The 12,792-nt window shown below is 35.6% G+C and overlaps 1 protein-coding gene across 1 annotated transcript in view; it reads left to right on the forward strand.

The window, feature by feature from the left end:
- The first annotated feature begins 797 nt into the window (after positions 1-797).
- LOC115620738 (zinc finger protein 1) overlaps positions 798-12,792 on the forward strand; it is a 39,848-nt gene continuing 27,853 nt past the window's right edge. The window contains exon 1 of the mRNA XM_030514124.1: positions 798-999. Coding sequence (XP_030369984.1) covers positions 903-999 — 97 coding nt within the window. The 5' untranslated portion in view covers positions 798-902. The remainder of the gene's footprint in view (positions 1,000-12,792) is intronic.

Below are 12,792 nucleotides of genomic sequence, written 5' to 3' on the forward strand. Positions count from 1 at the left end.
CACCATATCACCTCGGCAGCGACGTCGCTGTCGTCGTCCACCACCACCAGCACCACCAACACCACCGCTACGCCACCGCCTGCCTCACACACATGGCTGGCAGTCAACAAACGGTGCATTTACACCGTTGCCGTTATATGCTGCTTAAGCATTGTTATTGGTGTTGGTGGTGGACAACACACATTCGCACACACACACAGACAGTTACAAGCGATACTCATATAAATTCGCTCTCTCGTTCGTTTATCGTCGCTGCTCCTGCTCGGCCCGCTGTGCTGCTGCTGTCGCTGCTATGATGCTGCTGCTGTTGATGCCGCTGCCGCTCACTCAGATACTACGACGACGGCCACGACTCAGAAATCAACAGAAGCCACAATTTAGTTGAATTTTAGACGTCGCGTCAGCAGCACACGCGCTGCTCCCCCACAGCGCACATTTAAAACAAAACACACAACAACAGATAAATACCAAAAAGAGTAAAAACACCAACAATCAAATTATTCAACCCAAAACTACAAGTTACACTTCAATTTGAAAAAAAATATATATATAATAATTATTATTATTCCCCCACAAAACCGCCAATCGCGACGCAACAATAAAAATTTAAAAAAAAAAGTATCTGTGAAATGTTGGCGGAAAATGTCTAGTGCTCTAGTGTCCAACTAATTAAAAAAAAAAAAAAAAAACAACAACAGCAACAACAAACTGCGCTCAGTGAAAATGCAAGCAAGGTGTTGGCATTCAAATGGCCCCTGCACGCGTGTGCTTACTTAAATCTCTAGTGTTAGCTCAGCAATTCTAAATTAAACTCTGAAAATCAGGTTGAGAAACGTTAGTAAAACAGCAAATAAAATATAAATAAAATAGCCGCTACAACAACTACAACAAAAAGCATTCCAATGTTGAGCTGTTTGACGCCGGGGTCTTCACGTTTTGGCCAAGAGGATAACATAATACAGCAAAGCATGCCATCGCCCACCGATTTCTCCATGCAGTGTAAGTGCAAAACCTATATAGTAGAGTAATTACTATGTCCACACATATATATAAATCAAGCAATTCAGCCCAACTTTGTTGCCCAACAACGATCATGATGATTCATACATTCAACTCAATTGGAAAGCAGGGCGAAATTGTCTAGAAATGTATTTCATTATCAGAGTCAAGCAATGCAATTGAACCGAGCTTCTAACTGTCTATACACGTATGTATATAGTATATGAATACATATATGAATAGGTACATATATGTATACGAGTCTGTGCTTTCTGGTTTCATTCAACTTTGGCTCGAACGTTCACACAATTCCAGAGCTGGGACGCTTAGGTTTATATTTGTTTTTTAACAAAATTGAAGACTCTCACAGAGTTGAATTGATTATAAAGCTTATGCTTTTTTATGTAAACTATAAACTGTATAATCTTAACAAAAAGAACTGCCAACAAGTTAGAGTTACTTATACTTTTAACACTTCTCTTTAAAATGCTTCGTTTGTTTAATATATTTATCATATTATATATCAGATTTCTGTCTTATACCTGCAGTCTAAGCACGAAACTAGACAAATTTAGTACAAAGTTAACAACAAACTGCCGCTTAATTCTATTCTTTATAATCGACTTACAAATTCTGCCGCCTCTTCAATAAGAAATAGCTTTTAACAGGAATCAAAATTAATTTATATCAATAGTAAGGGCCAGAAAAATTAGATCTACTTCAAAATATTTACAAAAATTAATTGTATATTTCTATATAAATTTTGAATGTTGAGAAATTGTTGAATTATGGAAAAGCATCCAAAATCCAAGATGAACTTAGAAAAAAAAGTACAGCAAGTATAAAACTATATTCCTAGCGCTTATTTACAGAATCTAGTGAGAAGTAGACGTGTTTTAGTAAAAATAAACTAACTCGAATTCAGTTGAAATTTTTTTACTTCTACTTATACATCTATTTACGTCTGCTATTATAGATCTTAAGCGGACGATATAGTGCAATTAAAACCAACTACTGTCTACGATTTTACACTTTAACAAACTGAATGACACACTACATTATTATTATAAAAATTCAATTAGGTCTTGGATATCTTACTTTAAAAATACTTATATTTAATTATACGACCTGGGTTCATCCTATAAAAGTAATAAAAAGAAAGAAAATTTTTTCAATTTCTTTAAAATGGAACTTGTTCTGCTTTTTAGATACAAAAGTTGCAAAGGAAGTTTTAAAATGAAACTTATTCGTTTAAGATACAAAAGTTGCAAAGGAAGTTTAAAAATGTTGCTGTGTCTAGTTTAATTTCTTCTATATCAGATTTTAAATAGTTCTTTAATCAAATTTGATCAGTCGCTATAAAATTAAACTATTTCTAGACACAAAAGGAGTTACAAAATTTTGCCCTCTCTCTCTCTCTTTCTATCTAGTTTAAGAGCTTTACGTCCGTTATTATGTTATGAAAAGTTGATCTTAATTTTAATTAATTTTAATTAGATACAATAGTTTCAAAAGTAGCTTTCATATGTTGGTCTGCCTGTTAGTTTGAGAATCTTATTAATGCCTTTTCGAGTGGCCGCCATTTTGCAAAAGTGCGCGCCTTTTGTGGATTCTTCTGTGTGGTCCGAGGTCCCAAGGTCCCCAGCCAACGAATTTTTTGCTGAGTCCACTCACACAGAATTCACCTTAAACCATAAGACGACGCGGCATAAACTCACCAACACACGCACACACAGACACACTCACATTATAAATATATATATGTATGTGTGTGTGTGTGTTTGTGTACACAAAGAAGATCGTTTGTTCGCTCTTTCGGGCGCTTGAACGCATCAAATTACAGTTTTTACCTCCTACGCTCAATCACACACACACACACACACACAAACACACACACGCGGACATACACACAGACTCCGACTCCGATTCAGACTCAGACTCTCAAGCAGGAGCGCGCGCTGCCTTTGAAATCTGCGCTTACGTTCGAGGCTATAAAAAAAATAAAATAAAATGCAACAATTCATGCAAACTTTGATAACCTCAACGGAAAAATAAACACCTTCGCTGGCAGAGGAGGGTAGAAGGGTTCTGAAAGGGACCATCCATGCCATGTTTGTAAACAAAAAGATCGTTCCTCTGCTAATGGAACCTGTAAAAAGTAACTCAAAACTAACCAGACAGCAGCAGCAACGCTGTGGGTCTCCAGACAGAGGAGAAATACATACGTATTTCTATTGTTCTAGCGAGCAAGCAGGAAGCGCTTACCTTGCCTTAATTTTTAATGCCCATCCACTCAAAAGTGTAAGGGTATATTGTTATCGGTGTGTACACATTAGGAAGAATGGTAGACCAACACACTATATATAATCAGCACCCCAAGATGAATGCAGAGAGCAATTTGTTATTGGAACCGGATTTTATATTTTGTTGTGATATCAGTTTAAGATGGATATAGGTAGGGGACTTTTGAGACTTTCATTAGAATCAATGGTTGATCAAAATATAGCGTGCAGCATGGTGACGATATTTCTGCCAAGATATATAAATCACAACTCTATTCATAAACAAATTGGCTGTCATTTAATTCAAGTTTTTTAAAAATTTGGCACAACAATTATTCCCTATTCTTAATTTAAATACTCTGTAACTTCTTCTTCCCATTTTCTTAAACAAAATCATTGCTTTAAAAAAAATTAGAACGACATGTTAATATTTTAATTGAACTTTCTGTCATTTTTGGGATTTTTACCAAATTATTGGTCTCTTTTATTTTAATATGTTGTTCCACTCAGCAGCTAATGCGCTTTTCAGGGATTCACTGAATGCCATGCTGTGCTTCCCTATATTTGTCTCGAATAGTTTCCAAGCATGACTTATGAGATTCAAATACCGTGACTGGACTGATGTTTAAACTTTTTTGTACATTTGATTATTCTTTTACTTCTTATCGATATGCACTTATTCGATTCGCGCGGGGTGATATTTTTGAACCTATTGCAATCACATGGGCTTTGGATAACCGTTCTATTGATTTCTCAGGATTTAAACCTAAAAACATTAAAGAAATCTATCAATAGTAAAATGTTTTATTTAGAAGAAAATGAGTATATCTATAATTAAACAGTTCTTTCTATAAAAACAGAGTGCTTTCTATCAGAATATACTTCTAACTATAAAAAGAAGAAGAAGAAGAGTCTTTTTTTCTTTGAGTGAACCATTTCTGACAATTGCCTGAACTGACAATCTTCAATATACTTAGATCACTTTATCTTAAGCATCTGCGAAACATTTTATTTAAGGAATTAGAAATTCCTCACTTGTAAAGGGAACTATGAATTCAACTAATTGGATTATACGAACAAAGTGGGGTACATAGTAACCATTAAGAAATAGTTTGTCTTGTCAGGCTCGCATCACAAGAATTTTTTTCTCTTAAATAAACTATTCTAAATTGTTTGATTTGATTTGATTTGCATTTTGGCACACAATACACGGTGAGGTGCTGCCTTGAATGACAGTGGGGCGACAATGACGAGAACACACACACACACAAACACACATGTGGCGCAATCTCCACCCACAATGCACACACAAACACACGCACACACACACACACACACACACGTGTAGAGACGACAGGTACACAGCTACCCCTAAAATCAGAGAAAAAATCAGCCATTAGCAAACGCTCGACCGCAAGTCAAGTGTAGCGCCTCCTACAAGTCAACGTCAGTTTGTTTTGTTGTTGCGGTCGTCATTGTTGTTGTTTCTGCTCACCTGAGACATGCGCATGCGAACAGGTAGCGCGTTAGAAGCAACTCTCGACAGGTAGCAGTTAGCTACAGCTTTCTCTCTCTTTCTCACTCACTCACTCATTCATTCATTCACTTGTTTCGGTAAACGAAAAACACAAACCGGTTACAAAAAGTTGACTTGCTGACCAAATGAGTTGTTCGGCACTTTATGGCCGACGATTCAGCATTCCTCTTCAGGTTTGTTGGCCATTTTACAGACAGCTAACCATTTTGTTTAAGTCAATTGTTTTGGATTTTTAATAATTGGGTTAATGACTTATGAAATTGTAAAAATGTAGATTACTTTTTAAAATTCGCTTTCTTGCAAAGTAACTTTTTCTTAAAGAACAAACATCTGATTTTAAAACAATATTAAAATATTATATTCCGTTTTTTATTGTTTTATAATTTTCATGTGTAAAAATGTAGATTACTTTTTGAAATTCGCTTTCTTGCAAAGTAACTTTTTTTTAATGAAAAACATTTGATTTTAAAACAATATTAAAATATATTCTCTTTTTATTATTGTTTTATAATTTTCATGTAGCTGCATAAATATAGAAAAAAAATACAGACGAATGGATAACCTCCTCCTTTTTTGAAGTCGGTTAAAAAGCAACTTAGCCTCTTTTCAAATTGTTTCAATTAAATAAATAAGTACTATAAATAGTTACCTTTCTGTATTTGGAGAGTTCGATTACTGTTTTAGTTCCATTGCTTACCATTGTATATTTTTTAATCTAAAAAATAGGAACAGAAAAAAACAATTAAATGACAAATTTGAATAACACAAAATAGTTTAACGAAGTGGATTAAATCTAAATTACGGCTGGCAGAAAGTTACAAAAAAAGAAATGTTGACACAATTATCGAGTTCTGCTTAAGCTACGGTCGCACATGGAAACAATTTGCATACAATTTAGAAAAGAAGATCGCAAAACAGTTTGTTGTAGCAGAAAATTACATATAAGTAAGAAATATATATTATATATTATATATTAGTTTCAATTGAAGCAGCATGCTTTTCTACGGTCACACATGAAAACAATTTGCACACAAATTTATGTTATTTTAAAAGTAGTCGGCAAGCAATTAATTGTAGCAGAAAATTGCATTTAGTTTTAATTGAAAGTACCACTCTGATCGTGAGATACATATTAGCAAAATGCGACAAATTATTTGCCTGTCTGGCCGTAACTTAAGCTATTAGTTTTGCCAACATAAATAGTACTTTCAAGCAATTATATATTGAGTTATACATTTATTTCATTAATTATTCATTTATTGCATTAAAAACCACATTTAACAACATTTTTAAATTAGTTTAAAGCAATTTTTTGAAAATATGCATTTACATGCAAAACTATTCTAAATAGAATTGCAAATTTTAGAAAAAATGTCAGCAATGATTGTAATTTGTGAAATTTATTATAATTATACGCATTTCACTAGTAAAATAATCACAATTTCTTCGTCTATTGAATGCCATTACCTTGCTGCGAGTACTTACTTTCCCACCCACTTGCCCGGTCTGCTCTCACAATTGGTTAAACAATTTTCACACAAATAAAATGAAATGCTTGGGCGCTGACTGCACAGACGACGACGCTTCCAATCAAAGTGTAAACAAAGCATAAAACTGTCAGTGGGCGCAGCTCATCAGACCAACGTCGAGCACCAAAGTGAAGGTGTGAACAAATGCAATATATTTGTGTATCTTAGTGTACGAGTGTGTGTGTGTGTGTGTGTGTGTGTGTGTGTGTGTAGGGCCAATAAAGACCAATTGGAAATACATAGAGCGGTAGCAAGAGCAACATCAAATATTAATGAATAACGAAATGCTTTTCGAAATCTCAATGCGAGCAAATGAGCCAGAAATTTATGCGTCTTTGCCGTTTAACTCAGAAAAAAATTAAAATATGGCGTAATGTCGAGACGGTGGCGCCCACACCCACATCTACGAATACTAGAATAGTATCCGACATCCCCACAGCGGTGGAAAATGTAAAATCGCGGCAACAAACACCTTAAAGCTGTGACAATTAATAAAAACTGCTAAACAAGCGGATTAATTGCACATGTTGGAGACGTTCGTCAGAGCGGCCAACGCAGAAGCTGTCAGAGAACCGCACGAGATGTGCAACTTTAAGCTACACACTCGAAAAGAAATAACAAATATAAATACCTTGGATAGCCAGTTCAGCATTCGAACGATAAATTATAATTTATGGCCGTTTAAGTTGTTGCCCCAACCCCCAACATCACAAACTAAACTAGACGGAAAGAAAAAACTTGCGTGTTGCTTTCAGTAGCTCTTTAAGTGGCACCGGCAACTTCTTCTTCTTGTTGCTGTTGTTGTTGTTGGGCACTGGCCTAAAAGCAAACGGCGCGCACTAATCGATCAAGCAAAACTTGCTACAAATATGCCCGCATGCCAGGGCAAACAGCGAGCACAGGTTGCCCAGTTCCAGAAAAAAAAACGAACCCAACACTAAAACAAAAACGAAACGAATGAAAAATGCTCTTCATTGTCAGCATGACAGAGTATTTAACGATGCTACTGAAAACTTTCTTGTTCTTGCTCTTGCGTGTTCTTTTAAGCCCATTTTAATGCAACTAGGGGATAATTTTTTAATTTAAATTTTTTTAATGTAAAGCCAGTTATAAAGTACTATCGGAGCAATACAATCCGAGAGTATTGTACTTATCAAAAATTTGAAACGAGCTTAATACGCAACACCTTTAGGCACACAAGCACACAAAATGTGATGTCCGCAGCGCTTCTAGTCTTGCAGATAGACACGTTCAGACGTGCAAACAGTGTTAAATTTCGATGTTAATGAAATGAGTTGATTGCAAAAGCAAGATGCCCAGTACCCTTGCAGTGTATGCCAATATTGAAGGAATTTTAGAAAAAGTATTAGCATAGATACATACTACACACACCTACCTACAAATGTGTGTGCTGTTGCTGTTGTTGTTGCTTTTGGCTGCTGCGGGCAACGTGTGCATGCCTTTCCGGTTGTTCGTCTGTTGTTTGTCTAGCTGACTGGCTGACTGTTTGCCTGTCTGCCTGCCTGCCTTCTTGCCTATTTTCTGACTGGCCTGCCTTGATGTCAACGGGCAGCTGCGACCGCGATGTGTATTAATCGTTGCTACATTGAAAATTCTGTTAAGGCGTCTCACTAATTTTGGCCGCGTGTGTTTGTCCGCTTTCGAAATTGCCTCAAAATTATCATAAATCAAAACCAACAACACATATTCAAATACAACGCCTCGCAAAACCTGTCGTTGTGTTATCACCTACACACAAATTATTTACTGAATACGCCCCTTGGCTGTTAGATTTGTTTTCTGCTGTTTTTTTTTTTTTTTTTTCTGTGTCACACATACTATACGCGTATAGTATACTATACTATATATGAGTAGTGTCCAGTTAACGGCGCATGTTTTCTAGCCATCATATAAATTCATGTTGAAAACTGTGCTAATTTGGCGAATGCTCAAAATTTATGACTACCAACCAACCTGACGCTTTAAGTTGTGCTGCTTTTTGATAACATACTCGTATACTTGTATATATAAAGTAAATCCTTGGGGCCGCCTGCTCTACTCACTTGCTTCCATCATCATTTATCTATATCTACTATAGCTAGCTACCTATATACGAGTATGTATGTGTGCACAATTTTCCTATCTGCTAGCTCGCATCTAATTAATCATTTCGTCCTGACGACGCGCCGTCAGTTGATGTCAGTTTTATATGCTGGTGCTGTCGGTGTTGCCATTAATATTCGACCGTCTGTCTGTCTGTTTGTCTGTTTGTCCCAAATTGTTGACATACGTACGCAGTATGCACACATCCTGCCTCCTGGCTGCGTAATCGAAATTAAACAACAAACTTTCGCTTCACTATTTATTTGCAGCCTGCCTGCATGCGAAAAATCATTAATTTCCACAGGCCCTCAAAAGTTGTGCTCAGCCTTCTTTCTGTCTAGCTAGAGAGAAGTTTACTTAATCGGATGCCAAGTCAGGCGCGATTTGATAAGAATCAGCATCTATGCTACTTGAAAGTCATGCTTTATAATTTATATATTTAAACATAAAATGGTGACGGCATTAATCTTTTTTAGGCGCTTACACATTTTCTTAAAATTATAAAAACTTAAAATTTTTTTATTTTATTGATAACAACAATTATTTAATTATTATTATTTAAATTATAAAACAAATTTTTAACGAAATTTTATAATTTCCCAAAAACTGCTTATTCTAAAGTTTTTGATATTTTTTATTTGGTTTTAATATTTTGAACCATATTTCTATTTCAGTTAATTATTTTTTTTTCTAAATGTCTAATTAATTTTTGTTAATTTTATAAATTTGAATTTCTCAAAAAGCAATAATTATTTTTTTTAACATGTTTTTGATTATTTATCCGGTTAAAAATTGTTTATTGTAATATTTTTAAGTAAATTTTTTTAAATTTATATGTTAAAGTTTAAATTTTTGTAAAATAATTTCTATATTCGAAAACTATTTTCTATTACTTGTATATTTATTTATAAAATATTAGAAATTCTTAACTGTATTTATATACTTCTAAACTAATAGGTTTTGTGTTTTTTATTTAATTAAATTTTGTTTTTAATTTGGATTTCCTTAAAATACGATTTTTTTCACAGTAAAAGGCTTTTATTTTGCAATGGAAATCATAATTTTCTCGTTTATTTTCAAATTCTTTCTGCAATTTGTCTTTTTTTAAATATTTTCCCAAGCGTATTTGTATCTGAAACCAATATCTGAAATCAATATTTGTTGTTCTTTGCAGCCATTTATCAGGCATAAATATGGTCGAAAGAATTTGTCAATTTATGCTCAATATTTGTCCAAAGAGAAATGATTTTTCATTTTTTCTGGCCAATTTCACTTTTCAATATCATTTGAAAATAATATCGCGCCACATTTATTTGCATTGCATGCGCATTTCATTTGGCCAACAAACATACCTTTTGGCCAACGCAACTCAATTGAAAGACAAAAGGCCAGGGAAGGGCGCAAGCGGGACCAACAAAAAGACAATAAATCAATGGGTGGATGTAATTGTGGCATGAGGCACGAAATTGTTGTTGTTTCGTTGCAAGTCGAGCGTTGAAAATTACTTTGATATCAAAATGCGGCACAGCTGCCGTAGCTGCCTCGTTTCTTGTATCTCTTAACCAACCAACCAACCAAGCAACCCTCCACACAGCCCCCTCATCTCTCCCTCCCTACCTCCCTCCATCAACCAGTGGTCTTTACACTCCTCCTGGCTATCGGCTACCGTTGGCCGCAGCTTTGTGCAAATTATTTGCAGTACTTGTATGTATTTTTTATTTTTATTTTATTTTGGCTTAAAATAAATTGTTTGCCAATATTTTTTGCTGCTCACTTTTTCTGCGCACACACACACACACACACACACACACTGAATTGAAACAAAGATAACTTTGAAACAGTTGTAAAGTGAAAATTGCATGGAATGTGGATGTTCCGACTCTGCCAGTCGACTCTTCTGCTCTTGGCCAAAACAAAAATACTGCCGAAAAAATGGCGCATGCGACGAGACAACGGCAGCAGCGGCAGCGGCAATGGCAAGAAAAACAAAAATTGTTGCCATAAAAAATAAAAATAAAAAAACAAGTGCCAAAAAATCGGCGCAAACAAAGCGACGGCCCGTGTCCTCATCCGACGAGCCCCATCAAGCCCACTCCACCTACAAAAGGTAGCCAAAGGGCATTGAAAATTGCAGCAGTCCCGTCGAAAGAGACCCTTCTTCCCCCAGATCCCCCTCCCTTCTCCCATCAACCATGACCAACCCATTTCCAACTATGCAGCGGGCACAATTTAACATGTAAACGATTTTTGTTAACTGTGCATTCGATGTTTTTTACACTTCTTTGCCATTTTATTATTTTATTTGAACTCACTCTGATAGCCGTTCAATTGCAATAAATTTCGCACAATTGCACAATAATTGTTAAAAGTTTAAATAAACAAGAGCACATGTCGAAGCATGGCAGGAAGGGAAAAAAAATGAACACATAAAAGTTGCCAATTCCCCAATACCCCGCCTGCTAGCCCTGGAATGTTCATATCAATTAGCTTGAACCGATAAAAAATGTATTCTCTGTTGGTATATCACTAAATAGAATGATTTTCTCTGCACCGATTTAAAGTTTCGTAGCGTTTTTGAATACTATCGATCGAGCTTGCTTTCTAATTATGACAAAATAAATGCTTTCAGACCTTTTTGTAAACCATTTGCAGTAATATGAAAGTTTGTTCTCCTTAAAAAATTAAATGACTTGCGAAGAAAAAGTACCCACAACATTCGTCAGATTACTGAACAAAATAAGCAATTGATTAATAATGATGCTTTTTAGAACACTGAACAAAGAGTTCCAGTTCCATTAACTGGGAAAAAGACATTTCCCCACCTCACGACTTTTTAGGATCGATTCTAAGATCGATAAGCAAATAAGCATGTGAATATTTTGTTACTTTCTCAATATTCTGATCGGTTAATTTCTCAAACTATGTATAAAAATTGAAGTTTTGAAAAGTAATGTTACATTCAGTATTTAATGATGCGTGCAGATTTATGTAATACCTAAGCTTTATACTGATAACGTCTATAACACAAAAATTTTCATGTAGCTAATGATCGATCATCCCCTAAATTTAGTAGAAATGTTTTTTGAATGAATCGGGTATTTCTTTTTAATATTTCACATTTTTGCTAACAGATCTTGCATTCTCTACTTTGATTAACGAATGCTTGACAATACAAATTAAACAAAAATTTAAATATATTTCGCAATATAAATCTACAATCTTAATCAAAAGTTAGAATTGACATTCAGTTGTTGGTTTTCTATTTAATTTATTTCTATTTTTCTAGTTTGTAAAATAGTGTGGGAAACAAGTTAGGTTTCTTTAAAAGCACCAGTTTCCTGATTTCATCATCCAGCTCCCTCTTTCAGCTAAGAAATTAGATGATTAGATGAATAAATGCTGAAATTAATGATTAATAGTGTTATTCAATGCATATGCTTTTAATCCAACTCCAGCACCATCAGCACTCCCTGCCTAATCTATTTCATGTTTAATATTTACATTCTATTTACAACGTTCCCCTCCCCCACCACACCCACATTTGCTGCATTTCTTATGCAAATTTAACTTGGCATATGAGTACGTGTATTTCATTAATTGCTTTCTTGCCGCCACGGCAGGCAAGAAGAAAAAGAAGAAGAAGCAAGAAGAACAACAAATATTGCAACTTCAGAAGACGCCTACGCAGTCACGATCTGCACGGCATATTGTGGATATTTTTTCAAGGTAAAACTCAAAAATAGTTCAGACACGGACACAGACACAGACACAGTGAGGCAGCATATGTGCGCCTCAAAGAGGACAACACAGACACAAACATTTGTACGTACATATGTATGCCGCCTGTGGCAAACTCCAGGAGTCAACGGTGTTGCTGATGGGATGGCAAAATGTAAGCAACATGGACATGGACACGGCTCAGTTGGCTATTAAAATTTCACACTACTCGGCAAAGGGAAACGCTACAAATAAAATAAACGTGGCTGCCAGCAGAGAGGCCGACCAGCAATAGCGACGAAAAATTCTCTGTACAAATAAATAAAAACTAAAGGGCAAAATGAATGCTCAGGCCTCTGCTTTGCTTTGCCTTTTGCCTGCCGCTCTATTTTTAGTCTTGGGCTCCCCGATGCCTGGCTCTTGTTGTTGTTGTTGTTGTTGCTGCTGCTGCTCTGACTGCACCTTTGGCCACCAAGGCACTTGAAGCGAACGAATGCTCGAGCGGCTTACCTAAGCCACCTTTAACTATCCATTCGTGCACCCTTACAGACGAGTATCTCCATATGCATATACTAAACGAGTGTGTATCTAAAGGTGCAACGTTCAGGCCTTAAGTGTTTCTAAA

Source organism: Scaptodrosophila lebanonensis, unplaced genomic scaffold, assembly GCF_003285725.1.
Source record: "Scaptodrosophila lebanonensis strain 11010-0011.00,11010-0021.00 unplaced genomic scaffold, SlebRS2 tig00000024-arrow-pilon, whole genome shotgun sequence".
NCBI classification, from domain to species: Eukaryota; Metazoa; Arthropoda; class Insecta; order Diptera; family Drosophilidae; genus Scaptodrosophila; species Scaptodrosophila lebanonensis.